Raw genomic sequence first — 20,640 nt, 5'->3', positions numbered from 1 at the left:
GAAATTTGTCAGCAGTGACTCTTTTTTTCCTGCATCTGTCAGTCACTGTTTAAAGTTGTCTGAACATGTTGCGTGCCTTTAACTCATCATTCCTACCACAGAAGACAAGTGGGTTTTTATGTGTTTCTGAGGCTTGGGGGGGTAGAAGGGTGGGGGTGACTCTGGACAGCTGGTCTTCTTTCTGTTCCTGCATCACTCCTCCTCCTCTTCTCTCCCTCTCTCTCTCTCTCCTCATACCATGCTGTCATTTTTCAGCAGAACAAAGCAGGAGTCTTCACCGATCACTGCTGGATATAAACTCATCATCTATGCAGGTACATGAGGACATTTTGGAAGTTTGGGTGTTTAGCTTTGAACAGACTCGCTATAAAGTGAAATTTGGGTACAGGCAAGTTGGTTCTTACAGGCTGATTGCAGCAATTACTGAACAAAGTATGATCAGACTCAGTCTTCACTGCTATTTTATTTTTCACAGTAGCATTACTGATGGTATCATGCATTAGAGTGCCGCTTTACCTCTGTTATTGTTGGACAGCATCATGATTGTTCCACTCCTGTCCACTTCAGATGTTGACCATCTCTGTGCTCCTGCTGCAGTTCCTCCTCTTCCTTCATCTTGTGTCCTCCTCTCCCCTTTCCAAGGTAAACTCACTGCTGAAGATATGTCGTTTTGTTTTTATTTTGATAAAATGGAAATTGAGAGGTGTGCGGAATAATTATAGTGCTCTATTATGTTTAAGTACTAATGAGAATATGTTTAATATTACACTAAAAAAAGCTTTTGTTGTTACTGTTGTTGTTGCTAATACTCACTAGTTAGTAGCTGATGTTTACGGGCAGGTGTGTGCTTGCATATGTTGAGGTAATCATGATTTAGGAAAGTGTCTGTATGTGTTTTGTGCAAATGTTTTTAAGGCAACATAGAAACCCACAGAAATATAGAACAGGTCCTCAGGTGTGTCTCGCACTCCCTCCACCTGTAATTTTGGTGAAAACACACTCTGCTATGAGTAAGCTTGTTTCAAAACAAGTTTCAATGGAAACTTTTTTTAAGTTACCTTTGAAAGAAGATTAAAAACATATGGTGACACACATTAAAATTTACTTTACTTCAAAGGTTTCAACAATCATGAGATAAAAACACTTTTTGAAAAATGTGAATAGAGTAACTCCAACATGTCTTTTTAAATGTATATGTCGTACACAACAGCCAATTAATAAAAATACATCGGGATAAAAAATGAAAAAATACAATAAATCAGAAATGTTACAAAAAAGACAGAACAGAATCCAAAAGGACTTTTAAGGGAAAAATGGATTACTGCAGAATTGAAAATCTACACAATGTTCATGCAGAAGAAGAACAGGATTGTTAGAGAAGAGAATAATGAGGTTGACTAAGGGAAGGAAAGAGAAGAGAAAATATAAAAGAGAGAACGAGAGAACGAAAGAACAAATCCAGAAACTTGGTTTGCAGCCAAACAAAGTAAATAAGACATATACTCATAATTACACCGAAAACATTACTGCGGTGTGTGTGTGTGTGTGTGTGTGTGTGTGCGTGTGCGTGTGTGTGTGTGTGTTCCGTACCGTCAGCTGGTTGCTAACAGCAGGTTTTCAGTGCAGCAGGTGTCAGCTGGACAGCCACAGGCGACAGATGTACCTATTGTGTGTGTGTGTGTGTGTGTGTGTGTGTGTGTGTGTGTGTGTGTGTGTGTGTGCACCCTTCTGTGTCTTTGTGTAGAACAATCTGGGAGTGAAGACATTTCACTAAAGTGAGAACATTTCTTTAAAGTGACGAGTTTGTGCAGTCCTCTGTCATTTAAAAAACTGTCCTGAGATCAAAGTGAAGATTACTGCTGGAGCCTGAGTTAAGATGTCCTTATGGTAGAGCTTTGGGAATACATGATTTCAAAAATGTTTTTCATTTTCAGGTTTTCCATCCTGTTAATAAAGAGGAATGTCAGGAATCAGAGTGTAATTTTGTTCCTCTGTGTATTGAGTATTTATTCACTGTCTCTTTAAGAACACTTTGAAAAGGAAATCTTGGCTTGTCATATCATAAACATGATGAACTTACTGAGAATTATCATCTGAATCTCGTCTGTTTTTCAGCTGTTTTAGTGAGTTTATGTTGCACTGATTACCTGCTGTCAGGTAATCAGTACAGGGATGGAAATAAATACAACACAAGACTCTGAATATAATAAAGAAAACAAAATATTTCACAGGTAATCATTATTTTTTTTATTTTTTATCATTATAATCATTTTTGTTCAGCATTTCTCATTTGCCTCCAAAATGTTGGCTTTTGAATAAGTTTATTAAAATTGCCTAAAATAATATTTATATAATATTTATATAAATATTTAATAATATTACAATATATTATAACAGTGCTTTGCCCATATTTACATTGGTTATAACAACATTTTACTTATCAGCTGCATCTTAATTTGGTGTTTAATATATTATTTTCTATACATTCACATTTAATTCTTTCAGTTTCTTTAATATGTAACTGGGTTTAAATGGACATTTGTTGATAAATCAGTTTTTGTCTCACTCAGAAATGGAGGTGGTGAAATTAAATTTTAAATTATAAACAATGAAAAAGTCCTGAAGAAGACAGAATTTAAAATGAGATGCATCGCTTCGCAGCTGCTCCAATACATTTTGTCTGTGTGTGTTTGTGTGTGCGAGAGAGGGAGAAAGTCATGGTCATTCAACGTGCCATGTGGCCTTTCAGACGAAGGTCAAAGGTCACCATCTGGAATGTGGAGCACACCCATCCCAAATTATTCCTCCACTCTTCCCAATTCTCTTCACTGTGATGACAATGTCTTTGTCCCTGTGTGTTCTTCTGTGTTAGGATGAGTCGGTGTGTGCCAGGACTTTCTGCGGTGCAGGTAGAGAGTGTGTATCGACTGACCGAGGAGAACCAGTCTGTCGCTGTTTACAGGTAAAGGTACTGATAACTAGCAAACATGTGTACTTGTAAATGTGTACGTCTGTATTAGTTTAGGGAAAGGCTGCAGGTAATATTTCTGCAGCTACCATTTTTTGGTAATCTTCTATTGACGAGCCTGTTTTATTTCCTTTGCAGCAGTGTGACATGTCAGAGCACTGGGTGTGTGGCAGCAACGGAAAATCCTACAGGAATCACTGTGAACTGCACAGAGACGCCTGCATCACCCAGACCAAGATACACGTGGAGCACAGAGGACACTGTCTGGGTCAGTTTCCACAAACACAAACTCTTTAAGCTTTGAGTGAAGCTTGTGCAGTCATGAAGGATTTGTGTGTGTTTCTATTTGCAGAGAAACCAACAAAGGCCAATGTGAGCCCCAGTAAGTCACGAAATATTTCACATTTTTACACAATTCAGCAAATTTGAGTGGCTGTCTAAAGCCGGTCTCTTTTTCATGCTTCACGCTTGCAGTCGTGTGTTTCCTATCTGATCGTGACTGGATGAGAGAGAGAGTGATCCAGTGGATTCAGAAAGAAGCTGAAGATCTGGCCTCAAACACATCAGCCGGTGACATCCTTCAGACATATTTTCAGGTGTGAATACTTCATACACTGTATAATAATTACAAATGTATCTGTTAGTCACTTGTAGGAAGAAATGATACATTTTAGCTTATTATCTTGCATAGCTTCAGCCTTATGATATACCATTATTGTAACCATTTATTAACTTACATGGATTCTGACACTGACTGCTTGCATAGTCATTCTTAATATATTCACTTCCTAGTTAGAGAAGGAGTAATATATGAGAATATCTGTGAATAAGAGGTAAAAGATTTTGAATGCAGTTGTTGATGGTGTTTTTGTGTCACAGGCGTATGATGATGGGGATTCACAGCTTGATTCGAATGAATTTCTGCGATTCCTGAAGCACAATGAGACGGCACTCAACATCACATACTCAGACACTCTGCAGACTAACCTGCTGCTGAGGTATTCGTTTTTTCATCGCTGAGAGTTTGTTCTTCTAATTGTTTCGCGTTTTGTTTTGTTGTTTTGTTTGTATATTGCAGCACACATTTTGCACATCATTTTAGAAATTAAATGGCTGTTAAAACTCCATATCCAGACTTCTCCAGTCATTTGTCTCTTACTTCTTTCTTTTTCTTAGATCTCTGTGTGTCGATGCTTTGATAGAGCTGTCGGATGAAAATGCTGACTGGAAGCTGAGTTTGACTGAGTTTATCAACTGTCTTACGCCCACCTACCACCCAACTGAGAGAAGTAAACATGCATACACACAAGCAGCAAAATAAGAGTATGAAACTGAACAAACACTTTTTGTGTTTGTGTGATTGACATTTTTATAAGATTTCTATTTGCTTTTCTCCATTGTATTCAGCTTTGGATTTATCCTAACACTGTTTATCATTTGAAGACTATTATTTACTGCACTTTACAATCAAGAACAAAGAGTTTACTACTTGGGGATGTATGTATAAACAAACAAAAAAGGAACATATAATTACACAAACACATACTTAGTGGCAAAGTATGTTTAACTCAATGTATGATCTACATCAGGAGTGTCGAACACAAGACTCACGGGCTAGAATCAGCCAAGCAAAGTTTTGGATAATGTGAAGAAGAGCACATATTTTGGACTATTTCAATGTATTTTCACACATTTTACAGCATCTGTTCCTTTTACAAGAATTTTTATTAAAAACTGAAAACTGAAACTTTTTATATTTTTAAGGACAAGAAAGTTAGCTGTTCTTGTGTTTATTACATTGTGTTTTATGTGTGTAGAGTGTGCTCTGGAAGACGAGGTCTTTGAGGATGGAGCTGAAACTCAGATGGAGTGCAACAAGTGTGTGTGCGCCTGTGGAAACTGGGTGTGCACCACTCTGACCTGCAATGGTGCGAGTTCACTTAAAAACAGTAGTCGTATTGTATGACTGCTGCATTTGTTCTGTTTCTGCCCGCTGCTGTGTTTATCTTTGCAACATGTGTTTCAGGAGAGCATCAGGTTGATGAAGATACTGATGAAGGAGGAGAAGATGAAGAAATGACCGAAGAAGAGTGGAGCAGGAGGGTGGCTGAACTCAATGCTTTACAGGTCGACAGTCTCTCCTGAAACAATATTATTAACCTTTAAATTATTATTCACAGAGACGTTTAATCTCAACATAAAAGTTACTCAAATTTAGACCAGAGTGGCAAAAATACATTTATTTCTTCTGAATAAATAAATGCATTAAACTGCAGAGTAAGGGAGTTTAACAGAAAGGCACAACCAGAAAGAGTTCCACTTCCAGGTTTTCAATAATTTTTGATTGAATATTTTTTATTAATTAAAACTATTCACTTAAATAAGTCATTTAAATGTACAACTACAAAATTCTTCTGTAGCAATGTGATGCACACATGATTGGTATAAGTTTAAACACTACCTACAGGTCAATGAACGTCTCTTTTACCTGTTTCAGGCATCTGTCACCATGCAGAACTGAGGTCGCAACAGCCAGTTATCAACTGAGTGGCCTTCCGCTCCAAACATGAGGAACAGGTTTAGTTTAAATAGCTGTTGTTATTATTCTTATAAATGATTCAACACATTTTATTTGTGTGAACTGTTAAATCACTTCTAAACATTATTCTACCTCTTATTTTACTTCCTGAATTTAATGCACTGAAGTTGGTTGCTAATTCACAACCAGTTTTTAAAAAATGTTTTTAATTTGTTATTGATTGCTTTATACTTTTAAAGAATGGAATTATATTTTCTGGCTTTTGAAGAACACATGAGCACGTTTTTGTTTTTTTCAATTTTTGATTGATAACTCTGTCTAAACTTTGATTTCCCTCTGTATTAATGAACAAGTATTTATGACATCTAATTTCTTATGATCAGTGAAACAAACAAACAGCCCCCAATGCTGTTTGTTTTCTTGAGGTTTGTAATGAGATACTACTTTAACTGTTTTGATAGTGAAAGCTATTTTTGTATCATTTTTTATCTAATAAAAATGAGCGTGAGAAGCAACTATCGAATTCTTTTTTTTATTATTCATTGTTCAACACAATATATACAAATGTTGTTTTAATAAATAACAGTTTACAAAATATCAAGAATGTAGGTTTAAGGATTTATTCTGAGAAAAAAAGAAAGAAAAAAGATAGAAAAACATTAAAATGGGTTAAATGCTTACATTATGCTAAAATAATAAATCCAATCATCAATAAGGTCTCCAAACAGGCTCCTCCCCTCTCATGGAAAGACATGCCCCTTCAATGTAATTGGTCAGTGCTGTGACAACATTGCGGTCCTCCCCTGTGGTTTGGAATGGTTGGTTGGGCCCGTAGTGGAAGCTGCCGGCCTGGAATGGACCACTGTGGCTGAGCGGAGCGGGGGGAGGAGGAGGAGAAGACAGATAGGAACTGTATGGAGGAGGTTGGGTAGAGTAAGGGAGAGCAGGCAGGTGGTGCATTCTGGGAGTAGGAGCGAATGAAGATGCCAAAGAGGTCATTGGGCCCAGAAAGGACTCATTCATCCACAGAGAGGTGGAAGGAAAGGATCTGCATTCTGAAGCGAGACAAGAAGCATCAACATCAGTGTTTCTCCAGAACTCGTTGTCTTCTTTTGTTGTTTGCTCAGCTGTCATGTGACATGAGCATGACCACGCCCCACTACTGTTTCATAAGAGAAAGTTTTCTTTCTAAAAACTAAAATTACAAATGAACAACATAGTTTTTAATTTTCAGTGGCCTTGCTGTGTCATTCTTGCTGTGACATTTTATGTCTTACCTGATGAAGCTGTGCTGCTACTGATGCTGCTGGTGGGCCTAAAAACTCCAGCCTTCATCTCCTTCTGCCTCTGACCTGAGATCAGAAGAAATAATGTTAAAACCTGCCCGGATCACCTCAGAATTGATCCAATCATACTGTTTTCACTCGTATTTACTAACGTCTGGGCAGCCGTGGTCCGTCCACGGTAATCTTGATGGCCCTGTGTAGGGTGGCGATCTGAGGAGGTGATGTCAGCACGTTTATCGTCAAGGTGAAGCTCTTACCTTTAAAACGATAATAAAACATATGTACACATGAAACTAGTTGAGTATACTTTATATACATTTGCCTACTTTGTTTTTATTTACTTAACTGAATCAAATTTTTTGTCTTATTCACTGTTTTGCTTTGACTGCTCAAAACTTTTCATTTGTTAATGTACTTTATCCAGCGTTATTTCTATTATATTTAAATGTATTTTTAATACTCTTAATTGTATTTAGTGTGTTCTTTATTTCTTTTAAATCTTATGGCTTTTTAATTTATTTAAATGTGCTCATGATTACACATGATTTGCTTTCTTTTACTCAGTTTTGCTCTGATGTTATTGATTAAGAAACTAATTAATTAACTAGAGTTAATTAATTCTGGCTCCATAGCTTGATTATTGATCTAACTTTACAGGTATTCAAATATTTAAAAGAAACATATAACAACAACTAAATGTTTTAACTGTGTGATTGCAGGGCACTGCAATTGCAAATAGTGTAAGCAGTGTAGACAGAGGTGGTAAAGATGGCAGGCTGCAGTCTTTCCTCTTGTTTATTGACAAACAAGTATGAATAACTTGTAACAGTGCTGCATGTATCTGTTTGTATACCTCTGCCGCTGCGGCCGATGAAGCGGAGGTCGTTGAAGTGGGCACAGCCTTGCTTCATGGTGGCTGTGGCATTACGTAGCTCGGCGCTAACATTTTCATCATTGCCAGCCATCACTGTCACAACCACGCCATCAGGCACATCGTTCCCCAGGGCAACAACCTGAGACATGAAAAAACATTGTAACAGGTCTTTTATCTTTGTGAACAGAGGATTTTTACTCTTTCAGTATGAATAAACTGTATTTTGGTTTAAAAAGACCACCAGTGTATATGTAGATTACTCACAGTAAAGGCTCTTGGTAGTGTCTTATTACACCTCCAGTGCTGAGGCAGGCTGCTGCAGAGGAAATTTGGGCTGTCGGTCGGGACCAGTCCTCTGGGTGGAGCTGTACTGCACTGGTGGAGACACCTCAGCTCCTGTTCATCCAGTTGACGAGTGCTGGCTGATGGTGACAGGCGGCACTTCACCACAGGATCTTAACGATAGGAATAAAGAAGTCCATTTTTATCCCATTTTGTCTTTCATTTTTTGTTCTTTTCTCTGAGATTACATGCATTTTAGACTTGAATATATTTTTATTTCCTGAAGTCAGTCTTAGATTCAGACTTTATTAAGAGTCATATTAGATGGCAATTTAAATAAAGGGTTAGCTATTGTAGCTACTGCCTCAATCTAAAGAACTCCAACACCAGTTATATTTGTATACATAAATGTGTATTGTAAAATCATTACTAATTATATACATTTATTTACTTTTTAATTTTGGACCGTTTGGTCCTCCATACAAGTGAGATTGCCGCAGGAGAGCGCTCAAAGATATACAGCATATTTTGTTAAAGCTGTGTCGCTATGGTGGATATGTTAAAATTCTGAGTACTGATTAGAGTATAAACACTTCCCCCTTAAGCTGTGTATCTTCTTCAACTGTAATCTCAGCTGCTAACCTTGTATTTAACAGCTCATAGCTGGAGTGTAGCGCCTTTCGACCAGGACATGTAGAAAACTACAACTACCACACCCTCGCGGTCCCTTGCGTCATCAAATCGCGCCGAAAACAGAAGAAAACCAGAACATTAACAGTAATAGCGTCTCTCTGACAGACTCTGGTGAGAGTTTTTACTTGTTTTATGCTTTTCTATGTGTCTTTGGTTCTCCTCTTCGCCTCCCCTCCTCTTTCCCTCCTTTGTTTCTTTTCTGCATTGTGTTTCAGCCGCCGCAGTGTTTGAATATGAGGGAACTGCGCTGTATTATTATTCATATTTTACTGCCGGAGGGGAAGTTACTGCGGTCACACCACCTGTCCAACTGTAGGAGTGTGTATGTGTGTTTTTATATTTATGTATGTGTGTGAACGTGTGTTAGGACGTTGTGTTTATTCTCCCGAGCTCTGTTCTGCTATTTTGTTGTTTTAGGCTCTTGGCTCGGCTTCTGTTGTGCTCTGATTTGTTTAGATGAAGTGATCCCAAAATACTAAAACCACATGAAAGTGAACTACAAGTGCAGCATTGTGATTTATTTCATTTGAAACACACACACACACACACACACACACACACACACACACACACACACACACACTGTATAAAGAAGACACACATACACATCTGTCAAAGTAGAGACTAAGTGCAACAAAGCCGTAACATGAACCAGCAGGTTCCTTCACATAGATAAAAACATGATGCAGGAGGATCAATCTCAGATGCAGCAACGATCAGGATAAAAAAAAGAAGCTAAAAAAGCTGCAGTATTTCTAATTGGAGCTGCTTTAGCTGTTCTATACTGAGGGTACCTGAGTTTCTGTCTCTATTCAGACAGTGAAAAGGACGGCACATAACATCCACATGCGTGAATGAAGTTATGGTCGTTGCCACTAAACTTGAAGATGAAACTTTTCAGAAGTTTCAAGCAGATGAGATGAATGTTACTTTGTTCAGCTTGGGACTTTATTGGCATTAACTTGGCCGGTGTTCCAGATCTACTGGCGTTTAGATCAACTGGCGTTGGTCGAACAGATGTGTGTCAGTCTTGCGTTTCAGGAGCTGCTACCGACAAACCAGCAAAAAAACGCCAAATGTGTCACCTGTGACACTTGTGAGGTTGTCTCAAACACACTCCGTCAGTCTTGATGCTGTTGAACAACAAAATGCTTAAAAATGTGGCGAGTTTACCTGGTGATATCCTCATGCGCGACGCGATCGCGAAAACAGCAAACAAGTAACACCACGCCGTTGTTGTTCACAGGACACAAAGAGTAAACGATCGGGAGACTCTTGTCGTCGTTATCGTTCCCCTCGCACGGTTTGTTTCTCCGAATTCAGCGTTTTTGCTTCACAACTACAGCGTGCTGTTTACTTTGTGCACTAACATGGAGTCGAGTCAACCAGCGCCACCTCTGGCCAAGTGCCACAGCCTACAGCCAGATCAACCTGTGACACACATCTGCACCACGTTTGAATTCGTGTCATGCACATTTGTACCTTTCAATTGTGTCTGTTTGTGCGTCATGCAAATAAACCTTTGAAATGAATGAAATGATATCATGTATTTATTATCAGCCTACATTTGTACAAAATTCCAAATTATATACACAAAGTCATAGAAATCACCACTCCAATTGGTCATCATGATTTTGATATTCTCTTTTTCCATAACAATGAAATACGCCTTGGACAAATATGACACATCGATATTTCATTAGTGTTGTAACATCACATGTCGCTAGCATAGTCTGTCTGTGTCTTTTCCCTGAAAATGAATATTTCCAGCCAATATAGGCAATTCATCAACATGGCTGGAGTTATATACAGTCTGTATAAGTGTGGTTAATCCAATGAACATTTGTAAGGAGACGGCAGTTACTGTGAATTCACAGCAGTTACACAGTGATTAGTAATAAACAGCCAGTGAGAGTGAGTGGATATGACTGTTCCCACCACTAACACATGACCATAGCCCACTACTAGATTAACTTGTGACACATCTGCACCTGCTGCTATGATCACAGTGAGTAGAGGCTGAGTGGCTGCACTTACCCCTGGTACATCCAAATCTGCCCACAAACATGTTGAAAGATGCAATGCCAGCAATGTGGATTGTCAACACTAAAAACAATCAGTAAGCAAAGACAACAGGGATCACTTTTTTCTGTTTATTTAGCACCCACAACATTTGTAGTCGCCTTCTGCACAAGGGAAGTCCACACACACCGTGTGGTACCACTTTCCACAGAAGGTGCAATCTGCAAGATTGAATGAGATTATCAGAGTCATTGTCTGGCTGTTTATTACTAATCACCTGCTGTACATTCACAGTAACTGCCATCTCCTTACAAATGTTTATTAGATTGACCACACTTATGCAGACTGTATATCACAACCAACTCTAACATGTTTGTTTGCAGAGGGCAGACACAGACAGACTACGCTAACGACATGTGATGTTACAACACTGGTGAAATATTAGTGTGTTCACGACATTTTTCGTATGGGCAAAAGTATTGATATCAGGATGGTGATTCTTATGTGTATGTCATTTGGCATTTTGTACAAATGTAGGCTGATAATAAATATATGATATCATTTCATTCATTTCAAAGGTTTATTTGCATGACGCACAAACAGACACAATTGAAAGGTACAAATGTGCATGACACGAATTCAAACGTGGTGCAGATGTGTGTCACAGGTTGATCTGGCTGTAGGCTGTGGCACTTGGCCAGAGGTGGCGCTGGTTGACTCGACTCCATGTTAGTGCACAAAGTAAACAGCACGCTGTAGTTGTGAAGCAAAAACGCTGAATTCGGAGGAATAAACCGTGCGAGGGGAACGATAACGACGATAACAGTCTCCCGATCGTTTACTCTTTGTGTCCTGTGAACAACAACGGCGTGGTGTTACTTGTTTGCTGTTTTCGCGATCGCGTCGCGCATGAGGATATCACCAGGTGAACTCGCCACATTTTTAAACATTTTGTTGTTCAACAGCATCAAGACTGACGGAGTGTGTTTGAGACAACCTCACAAGTGTCACAGGTGACACATTTGGCGTTTTTTTGCTGGTTTGTCGGTAGCAGCTCCTGAAACGCAAGTCTGCCACACATCTGTTCGACCAACGCCAGTTGATCTAAACGCCAGTAGATCTGGAACACCGGCATTAACAGACAGAGTGTTTGGAGCTGCATGAATGTTAGCATGCCTGTGGATACACCAGAACACTAGCTTACAGAATGACTTTTCAGTCTGCAGTAATGACCCAAAGCAGGCTTTCAGAATTAACCGAGATTCCTTATTTCATTCCTTATTAAGGAGGGGGGAAAAGAAGAAAACTATAACACGCTCTGATTTTAGTAGAATATTCAACACTGCTATCAGAAATCATTCAGGAGGCTGAGAGGCGAAACTGCTTTTAAATCCTAAAGAGGTCCAGCTGCCTTTTATGATGACATTGATGACTGAGAACCTACACAGACATTTATATTGGGGGTGTTCTCTTCTTGTACAGTCAATAGATGATATAAGAAGATATAGTATATTTTGACTATATATAGTCAAAGTATACCTTATAGTCAATAAAGTATATTTAAAGAGAGAACAAAAGTTAAAATATTGTTAGATCTTTTCTTCACTCAAAAGATTGTAAATTAATTTTGCTCTCTAGTTTAATGTGGTTCTGTCTTGGTTTTCTCATCAGGTGGGTGTGGTTATGAGCAGTCCCATGGCTGGCTCCGCCCCCTCCAGCTCTAAAGACCGTCCAGCTTCCAGGATCAATTTTATCCCAGAGCTACAGAGCATGATGTAAGACACACACACACGCACACACACACACACACGCAAACAAACAAAGAGAAGGAGTCTCACCCCAGTACAGCATTGGGCTGGGGCTGCTGAACAGACTGTTTGAAGCCATGGAAACCTGTTTTTTAAAGGAGAGAGCCACAATATTAGCATTGTGGTTAATGACACTTTGCAAATCCAAAACAGATGCCTGAAAACAGCACATAGCCCTTCATTTCAATATTTTATATAACACATTTGCACAAAGAGTTCAGAAGAATTTCAAGAAATTAATTTTTTAAATTGCTAAAGTATAACTTTAAGTAACATTTGGTTTTATGTCAAGCAAAACAAACGAAAAACAAAAACATAAAAGTATGAAATTAAATGGCTCATATCCAGAGACATGAGCCACGAGTGATAATCAGTTCAGACTTGAAGTCTCTAGACATTTAGTTAACCTTTACATTCACAACCAGTCAATATGACTGATGGAAAAAAGTACTGCTCTGCACAAAAGAAAAAAAAAAAAGAAATCTAATTAACATTCCTACAAATTCACAGTAAGTGACAGTAGGTCAGTATATACAGAATGTAATGTTTTATCAGTTTTTATTAGCAACTCTTTCATTATTAGTTTATTTTTAGGTTAAAATAATCACATTTTCTTGTATTAAGTGACAAGAAACTCCATATATTTAGATTTTGGACCTTTTAGTTAGAAAAGAAGAAATAATCAGGAAGGTTCAGCATTAATAAATAATCGGCATTTTTCACCATTTTCTGAAATCATCCTGTCGAGGAAATAATTAGTGGATAAATCAGTGAAAGTGGAAAAAGATCTTTAAAAATAAAAATGTAGTTAAAAACAACTGTTAAAAGCAACTGTTAGTTAAAACTGTTAGTTAAAGTTAAAGTTAAAAACAACTGGACAACTCCGGTACCATAACAAATTACTTTTTGACTTAGTTTCTAATATGAAGTCACTTTTTCTGCTTAGGTTTTTTAGAAGTACTACACGTAAAACTGTCATATTTAAATTCTTACTGAAGGATTTTTTTTCTAAAGAAGCCACATGCCTGCTGCAGCCTCCTTTGTGTTGTGTGTCTTTTGCTGTACTCACCTTGTGTGGGCTGCAGAGAGGTGATGCTGGTGGTCAGAGAGGCTAAAACCAGACTAAACCCCAAAACCTAAAATCAACCTAAAGTCTGAAGCCAACCTCCGAACCTGAGGCCAACCTGCCCACAACCCCAAACCAAAACCTCTCTCACCTGTATGACAGAGCAACAAACAACCAATCAGGGAGCAGGTTAAAGGGCCGGGGGGCAGAGATTAAGCAAGGGGAATGGTGGGGGTGGCGATCAGGTGTTTGTATTTCATAGAGAAATAAAAGGAGAGAGTGGGAAAGAGAAGAAATGAGAGAAGGAAAGCGCTCCAGGATGTGGGTTTACGTTAGTCTGCCATCATGGAAGTGGCTTTCTGGATGCAAATTGAGGTTTTGACCAAATTGTGGTCAAGGTGTATGTGTGGCCTGTTGACCTTAGTGTGTGTGTGTGTGTGTATGTGAGAGAGAAACAGAGACATACACAGACACATTTACTAGCTGCATGTTTATTTGGAAAGTAACCAAAACTTCAGCTCTGCCTTGTTTTTAGACAATAAATCATGTTTTTGTTTAGTTTAGTAACAGTTAATAGTTAAAAATTTTAAAACTTTAATACCGTACAGATTAAGAACTGCTTTTCATCTTATGAAGATTCCTTTACTTATGTAAAATGTTTATAAACAAGCAGTCACACCAGATTTTTAACAAATCTGAGCTGAACTGAATCTCACTACCAACTTAAAGTATCTGCTAATTTTTCTCCTGCTATGTTTCAGTTAGTACCAAAACAAGTTTTAATATCCAGCTACATTTAATTTGGATGCAATTAAAGGTATTTAAAGTAATGTGTGAGATGCATCCTTTAAAGGACTAAAGTCATCTGAGACAGCGCGTTTTACAGTACCTGTAAAAAAGTAAGTACGCCCCACTTTTAGCAGCAATAACTTGATTTAATTGATTTCTGTATGACTTCCTCCGTCTGTCATATTCTTCACAGCATTTCACTTGAGTTGAGGTCTGATCCATTACAGCAGTTTGATTCTCGTCTCTTTCAGCCATTGTGCTGTAGTTTTGCTGCTGTGCTTGGAATCATTGTCCTGTTGCATGACCCAGTTTCAGTCGGGTTTTAGCCATCTGACATGACCTTACACTTAACCCCAGAATACTTTGAAATAGTTCACAGTCAACTCAATGGCTGCAAGGTGCCCAGGTACCCCCGTACTTGATTTGTTTGGCTTTCTCCAAACGTGGTGCTGTGCGTCATTGCCAAACATCTTCACTTTGGTCTTGTCTGTCCAAACGGGATTGTTCCAGTCTTGTGGTTTGACTGCCATGTTCTCTTTTTTGAGAAGGGGCTTTCTCCTGGTAACCCTTCCAAACAAGCCAGTCTGTTTCTAATTATTTGCAAGTGTTAGTGGTTTATGGTGAGAATAAAAATGAAGGTAATGTCCTGTAATGACAGTGTTGAATGTGAGCATCTTTGTATGTCTCTTTAAATTACTAATAAAATATCTCACCATTCACAGGTTTTAGCTGTTGTATAGTTAGTAACGATGTGTTATTCATAATTTATTTATTTTGGGTAAATTTCTGTGTTTTTATAAGGCATTTCTTTCTTGTTTGGTAAATAAAGTACTTTGCTTCTTGTCCAACTGGAAGAGGCTTCAGCCTCCCTGAAACCTTTGGTGAATAAATGGTTTTTAAAAAGGGATGGATGATAGAATAAATATAACTGCTGTAAAACTATTCTTATAGCTGTTATAATGTACAAAATATATACTTAGAATATATAAGTATGTTTCTCTGCAGGAAATCCACTCTTTAAAAAAATCCATACCATATATTTAGCTTTTTTGTTACTTATTATGATTAATTATGTAATATATTTACCTTTTAAATAACAGTGTATAAATACAGTAATTTTAATTTTGTGAAGGTGGTAAGAGGCAGGCTTCATTAATGGAAAATGATAGAAGTAACCCGTTAGAAGTGATCTTTCAGAGCAGCAGTTTAAAATGAGTGCTGTTAGCACAACCGGCGCTATGTTTAAGAAACGTTAATGAGTTATGACTTTAGACTTTAACAATTAGCAGCTCTTTAGCACGTGGCAGTGTAATTAGATTCGACTGACGCACTGGAAGCTCTGCAAGGCTCTGCACAACTATGATTATAGTTGTGTTTGATTTTCAGGTTTGCTCTGGGAGACGCTCGCAGGCCTTTGCAAGAGACTGCAGCGCTGGTGGAGGATATTGTACACACACAACTCATTACTATGGTAACATACAACATAACAAATATAACGCTGTAACAGTTATCTGTTCAAACTTCAAGATCAAAGCCTAAACCACCTGAAGAGGTAATTACAGGCTGAACAATAGTAAAGCACATCAGACAAATAAAACCCTTACATGTATAACTGATGTGGCTGTAAAAATCCACGATTCTGTCTCATTTCGGAGCCTCTGAATAGCAAAAAAACCTAAATGTAATTATATTAAAGCATAAGTGCAATTCATTTCTGACTTTACTGAAGCAATTGGTTTATTTCTCAGCTGCATCAGGCCTGCGAGGGAGCGGCTCTGCGTGGCTCGAGGGTTATTTCACCTGAGGACATTTTATTCCTGATGAGGCGAGACAAGGTACAAAATGCACACGTGAACAAAAAAAACCCATTAAATATTCAAAACTGTATGTCCATGAATCTTTTCTTCCTTTATTGTTTTTTTAAGGTTTGAAATAACTAATTCCTCTCCCCTTTTTCTGTTCTTTATCTTCATGCCTCAAAATCTACTGACCAGAGGAAGTTGGCGAGATTATTAAAATATCTCCAGTTTAGAGATTATAAATCCAAAATACTCAAGACTCTTGAGGATGAAGACACACAGGCAGAATCAGGTATACACAGAGCCTCACACACACACAGAGACCTTTTAAATGTTATTATAAAACCCCTGTGACCCTGTTTTGGAGTGGAAATCAATGCGTGGGCTCAAGAGCACATCTGAGTCATTCAGCTTGTTGTTGCATCCACAAATAGAATTTAAAACTCTTGAAAAGAGCATTTAAATAGTTTAAATAAGAAAAAACTTGTTTGTTTTTTTTCCTTGGCTCACACTTCTTTCACATGGACTGATGCAGAATTGTGCTGTGGCCTGATTGGTTAAAATTTAAAGCTCATTATGAATGTGGTCGCTCTCCTCTTACACAGGCTGAGTGATATATGTGATGGTTTGGCTTCACATCTGTAATGGCACCATTGATGCTTAACATTTGCTATTACTAACATTTGCAAGGCGATGTCAAATCGTATCAGCATTGCACTATAGTTAAAAAGTCCGGGTGTTAAGCTTGTGTACACTTGTGTCACATTATGGAACAAAAAAAAAAGCCAATTTTAAGTTGAAGAACTTCAATTATGTGTCAGACATAAGGGTCTCGTCAGCTCCCAAACGTTTCTGTTTAAAAAAGTGATGCAACACACTGGAAAACATGGTCTTGTCCCGTCTTGTTGGCTTAAATGGTAAATGGTCTGTATTTGTATAGCGCTTTTACTAGTCCCTAAGGACCCCAAAGCGCTTTACACAACCAGTCATCCACCCATTCACACACACATTCACACACTGGTGATGGCAAGCTACATTGTAGCCACAGCCGCCCTGGGGCGCACTGACAGAGGCGAAATTTAACATTATCATATTGCACATTGCACAATACAAAATTCACCTTAGTTCCCACATTTGATATGTTGTTTTTGCAATACCTTAAATTACATATAGGTTTTAAATAATTTGCAGATCTTTAAAAATATATATTTTTACAGCATCCAAACGTTTTCAGAAACCACTGTACAAAAAAAAGCTTCAAATGCTACAGTCAAAACCCAAGTGAATACTGAGCTCTGGTTTTAATCTTAAGTGTTTCTTTCTTTTTTTGTCTTTTGTGAACAAATTGGGTGCTGTAGGTCCTGCTGGTGCTAACCAGCGGAGGCAGCGACTGGCCCAGGACTTCCTGGTGTGGATGGATCAGACCGGTGAACTCCTGTCATTAGCAGAACGTCAGGAAATAGACCCCATCAAACAGGAGAGGATGGAGGTCAGAGCCCATCGATGTCTGCATGAAAATGATTGATTAGTAGGGCTGTTTTGAAAGTAAATGACACATATATGAACTTATAGATTTAAAACGCCTTGACGCATGCTCAATCATCCGGATAAAGATTTCCCAAAAAGTTGATTCTGCTCATCTGGATGTTTTCAGTGGGAGAAACTTTTTGGGATTATAGATTTAACTTTAAGTGTTTTTATGTGTATTTGAATCTTCAGCGTTTGGAGCGTCAGACTCGGAATATGGACCCGGCTCAGTACGCAGAGTTCTGTGAGAGTCGACAGCTCAGCTTTGGTAAGATTTTAAACGGCCCACTTAGTATCTGTCTCAGGAAGTTGATTCTGTCATAGGTACAAAAGGAGTAAAGGATTACATTTTATTGCTAATGTTTGCTTTCATGTCGGTTTGATGTTGCGTATATTTTTTTAATGCGGACTCTACCTGTGCTCTAAATCATGGTTTATGGGCATCTTATAAATAAGCAAATAAAGCTGTGGACTGTGTTTTTATCCTGTTAGTTCACCAATTGAATAATCAGCTGATTATTTCACTTCTAAATTTAAAAACGTAAGGTACGTACGGTAAAAACCTGATTCAGGATCAGTTTCAGCATTTTAAGCCCGTCTGACCTCTTGTCGTGTGTGCTTACTTGTGCTCACTCCAAGCTAAGAAAGCTTCAAAGTTTCGGGACTGGCTCGACTGCAGCAGCCTGGAGCTGAAACCCAACAGCATGGCCATGGAGATCCTGTCATACCTCGCTTATGAGACTGTTGCCCAGGTAACTAACTCATTACTTCACATATGTGCGTGTAATTTAAAAGCTTTCCCCTGTTTTAAAATGCTTTTCCTTCATTCAGATCGTGGATTTGTCGCTCTTGGTGAAGCAGGAAATGACAGCAAAGACTAATCCAGTCAGTCATGTGATCTCTGCCAGCTACATCCACTACAACACACATGCTGAGGTGCATACACACACTTCATCACACATTGAGACCTATCAATCGCTAAAGCTACCGTCATAATATTACTGAGTAAATATCATCTGTCTTTCGTCTTCCTCCCCAGCAGGTGAAGAAGGATCCAGACTCACCTGAAGCCACCCCTCCCTCCACCCCAGGGTCCTCACACTCGTCAAAGCCCGTCCTACAAGGTAACGGCAGTGTGGATGGCAGGGCGAGGCAGAGGAAACGTAAAAAGGTGAGTCCCAGCTGCAGTTTCCTATGAGTTTAATGTCTGTGTGTATCATGAAGGCACAGGAGAAATTACAAAGGCAGTTTAATTATGGCGGCAGGTTTCAGCAAAGGCGTTTGTCTGCCTCTGGATAGGTTTTGTCAACAGAATGGAATCACAACCTTACATGAGATCTATATAAAGTGTGCTTAACAAAAGATCGTCATCGACACGACCGTGGAATAAAGGATGCCGCAGAGTAGGGGGATTAAGGGGCTTTTGGCTGCACAAATACACCCTGTAAAACATCCTTTTTAACTTGTAAATTATTATTAAGTATCTGGTGCATAAATGTTTGTTTTGTATGATGAATGTTGTCAGAGAAGTCACTGCAGGTATGATTCCAAACCAGTGGTTTTCATTTTAAATGAAACGCACTGAGATTCAGTATAACTCTAGAGATCAAAACACATGTTAATAGTCCTGAATCTAAGCAGGAGTGTCTGGGTTAAATGGGTCTAAAGTTTGGACCCCAGGTACAACTAAAGAAGCCAATAATTGTTGTGATTTATTGTACATTTATTTGCTTGATCATATTTTTAGAAGGACTTATGATAAATAATGAATAAATGCTCTGACAATAACAAACATTTTGCTGTATTAATCTCTTGATTGTACTAATTTTTGACGAGTCAGACTTTAATGTGTCTTTTTAGGAGAAAGTCTTCTGTGCAGATGTAGAGTATGAACTCCTCTGTTAATTTTCTTAATGTACATAATAACTGATGTTATTGCTAATTGCTAAATGTAAGTCTCTGAACACACAAGACAAGGTGACCATTTTCAGCTCATGGAAAACTCCACGTTCCTAAAGGAAACATCCAAAACATTCCATTGCGTCCTCTGTTGTATTTGTGTTAATACTTATTACTCATGATTGTGCTTCAGAGCTGTCCGGCTACAGTGGAGCCTCCCAGCGGAGCGATCCAGCCCTGTCACATCCGAGAGGCTATTAGAAGATACAACTACAGACACACAGTATGTACACAATGAGAAACTTACACAACTTTTCCACAGCTGATTATTTTCTTTTTTTTTTTTTAAAAATTCATGGGTTAAAAGTCGTATAACTAATGCATAAAATACTCTTAATTTAAAGTGTTGGTTTAGATGTTTTACTTTTTCTGTACATGTCTTAACCTGTAAGATTAAAGTTAGTGATTGCTGAATCAATAACTTTAATTTGTCCTTCATGCTCACCGATCCAGATCGGAGTCAAAACGAGCATTCCTTGCTTTTTGTGAAATAGGATTCAAAGTTCAGTTGAATGCAAATGTGACATTTAAAAAAAAGTTAACAAAGGTAGGATTTTCCCACAGCAGTCGTTTTTTTGTGCACAAATGTGGGTTGTGGGGAGGTATTTTTATATTATTTTAAACAAACCATTAGGTCTTTTTTGGTACTGAGTAACTAGTCATGTTTGTGATTTTGGTTGTCACAAGAAAGCGTCTGTGAATCGCTGTTTTGTTGCAGGAAAAGAACAATTACTCTGCTACCAAACCAGTTATTACCAGACCCCCCCAGAAAAAAAAAAAGTTATTTGAAGCAAATCTCTCTGTACCTTGTGTCAGAAATACACTCTGGACAGGAATTTAAATGTGTTTTTTCCTACTGAACAACATGCCGTCCATCTTCTCTCTCTGGCAGAGTGCCTATTCCAGGAGTGGGATGACCTTCCTCACCTGCTGAGGACGCATCAATTATTTTAGGCACATTCTTGGATTTTGTTCTATACATTTTTTTTTTCAATTTCTATTGTAATAAAAACTTTTCAGTAAGCCGG

At 38.3% G+C, this 20,640-nt stretch overlaps 3 protein-coding genes across 6 annotated transcripts; 2 read left to right on the top strand and 1 right to left on the bottom strand.

Annotated features, from left to right (window-relative positions):
• The first annotated feature begins 255 nt into the window (after positions 1-255).
• Positions 256-5,663, top strand: LOC113035172 (follistatin-related protein 1-like). Its single transcript, XM_026190512.1, has 11 exons — positions 256-314; positions 568-642; positions 2,873-2,962; positions 3,107-3,236; positions 3,321-3,350; positions 3,443-3,564; positions 3,848-3,966; positions 4,145-4,257; positions 4,786-4,896; positions 4,995-5,095; positions 5,466-5,663. The coding sequence occupies exons 1-11, from the start codon at positions 309-311 to the stop codon at positions 5,487-5,489; spliced, it is 921 nt and encodes a 306-aa protein (XP_026046297.1). The 5' UTR covers positions 256-308; the 3' UTR covers positions 5,490-5,663.
• A 516-nt stretch (positions 5,664-6,179) lies between these two features.
• Positions 6,180-8,203, bottom strand: runx2a (RUNX family transcription factor 2a). The gene is made up of 6 exons (XM_026190959.1): positions 8,198-8,203; positions 7,932-8,108; positions 7,647-7,806; positions 6,946-7,050; positions 6,785-6,859; positions 6,180-6,562 (listed from the first exon to the last, which is right to left on the bottom strand). The coding sequence occupies exons 1-6, from the start codon at positions 8,201-8,203 to the stop codon at positions 6,216-6,218; spliced, it is 870 nt and encodes a 289-aa protein (XP_026046744.1). The 3' UTR covers positions 6,180-6,215.
• A 471-nt stretch (positions 8,204-8,674) lies between these two features.
• supt3h (SPT3 homolog, SAGA and STAGA complex component) lies at positions 8,675-20,635 on the top strand. Of its 4 annotated transcripts, none has more exons than XM_026189904.1 (12): positions 8,675-8,753; positions 12,336-12,439; positions 15,714-15,798; positions 16,076-16,162; positions 16,322-16,418; positions 17,485-17,615; positions 17,846-17,921; positions 18,293-18,405; positions 18,485-18,589; positions 18,696-18,824; positions 19,746-19,835; positions 20,505-20,635. In XM_026189904.1, the coding sequence occupies exons 2-12, from the start codon at positions 12,348-12,350 to the stop codon at positions 20,544-20,546; spliced, it is 1,047 nt and encodes a 348-aa protein (XP_026045689.1). In that variant the 5' UTR covers positions 8,675-8,753; positions 12,336-12,347; the 3' UTR covers positions 20,547-20,635. The 4 variants fall into 4 exon arrangements, with proteins under 4 accessions (XP_026045689.1, XP_026045688.1, XP_026045690.1 ...); XM_026189903.1 differs by having other exon boundaries at positions 18,693-18,824; XM_026189905.1 differs by lacking the exons at positions 8,675-8,753; positions 15,714-15,798 and having other exon boundaries at positions 12,376-12,439; positions 18,693-18,824.
• The last annotated feature ends 5 nt before the right edge of the window (positions 20,636-20,640 follow it).

Source organism: Astatotilapia calliptera, chromosome 13, assembly GCF_900246225.1.
Source record: "Astatotilapia calliptera chromosome 13, fAstCal1.2, whole genome shotgun sequence".
In the NCBI taxonomy this organism is placed as follows: domain Eukaryota; kingdom Metazoa; phylum Chordata; class Actinopteri; order Cichliformes; family Cichlidae; genus Astatotilapia; species Astatotilapia calliptera.
Note: the sequence above shows the minus strand (reverse complement) of the source record. Positions and strands in the feature narration are given on the sequence as shown.

Coding starts and splice junctions, on each gene's coding strand:
- LOC113035172 (XM_026190512.1), top strand. Junction 3,237..3,320: donor GCACAGAGGACACTGTCTGG/GTCAGTTTCCAC, acceptor TTCTATTTGCAG/AGAAACCAACAAAGGCCAAT. Junction 3,351..3,442: donor AAAGGCCAATGTGAGCCCCA/GTAAGTCACGAA, acceptor TCACGCTTGCAG/TCGTGTGTTTCCTATCTGAT.
- supt3h (XM_026189903.1), top strand. CDS start 12,348: ATGAGCAGTCCCATGGCTGGCTCCGCCCCCTCCAGCTCTAAAGACCGT. Junction 18,590..18,692: donor ACTACAACACACATGCTGAG/GTGCATACACAC, acceptor CTTCCTCCCCAG/CAGGTGAAGAAGGATCCAGA. Junction 18,825..19,745: donor GGCAGAGGAAACGTAAAAAG/GTGAGTCCCAGC, acceptor ATTGTGCTTCAG/AGCTGTCCGGCTACAGTGGA.
- runx2a (XM_026190959.1), bottom strand. Junction 7,051..7,646: donor CATCGGCCGCAGCGGCAGAG/GTATACAAACAG, acceptor ATCGTTTTAAAG/GTAAGAGCTTCACCTTGACG. Junction 6,563..6,784: donor TAGCAGCACAGCTTCATCAG/GTAAGACATAAA, acceptor GTCTCGCTTCAG/AATGCAGATCCTTTCCTTCC.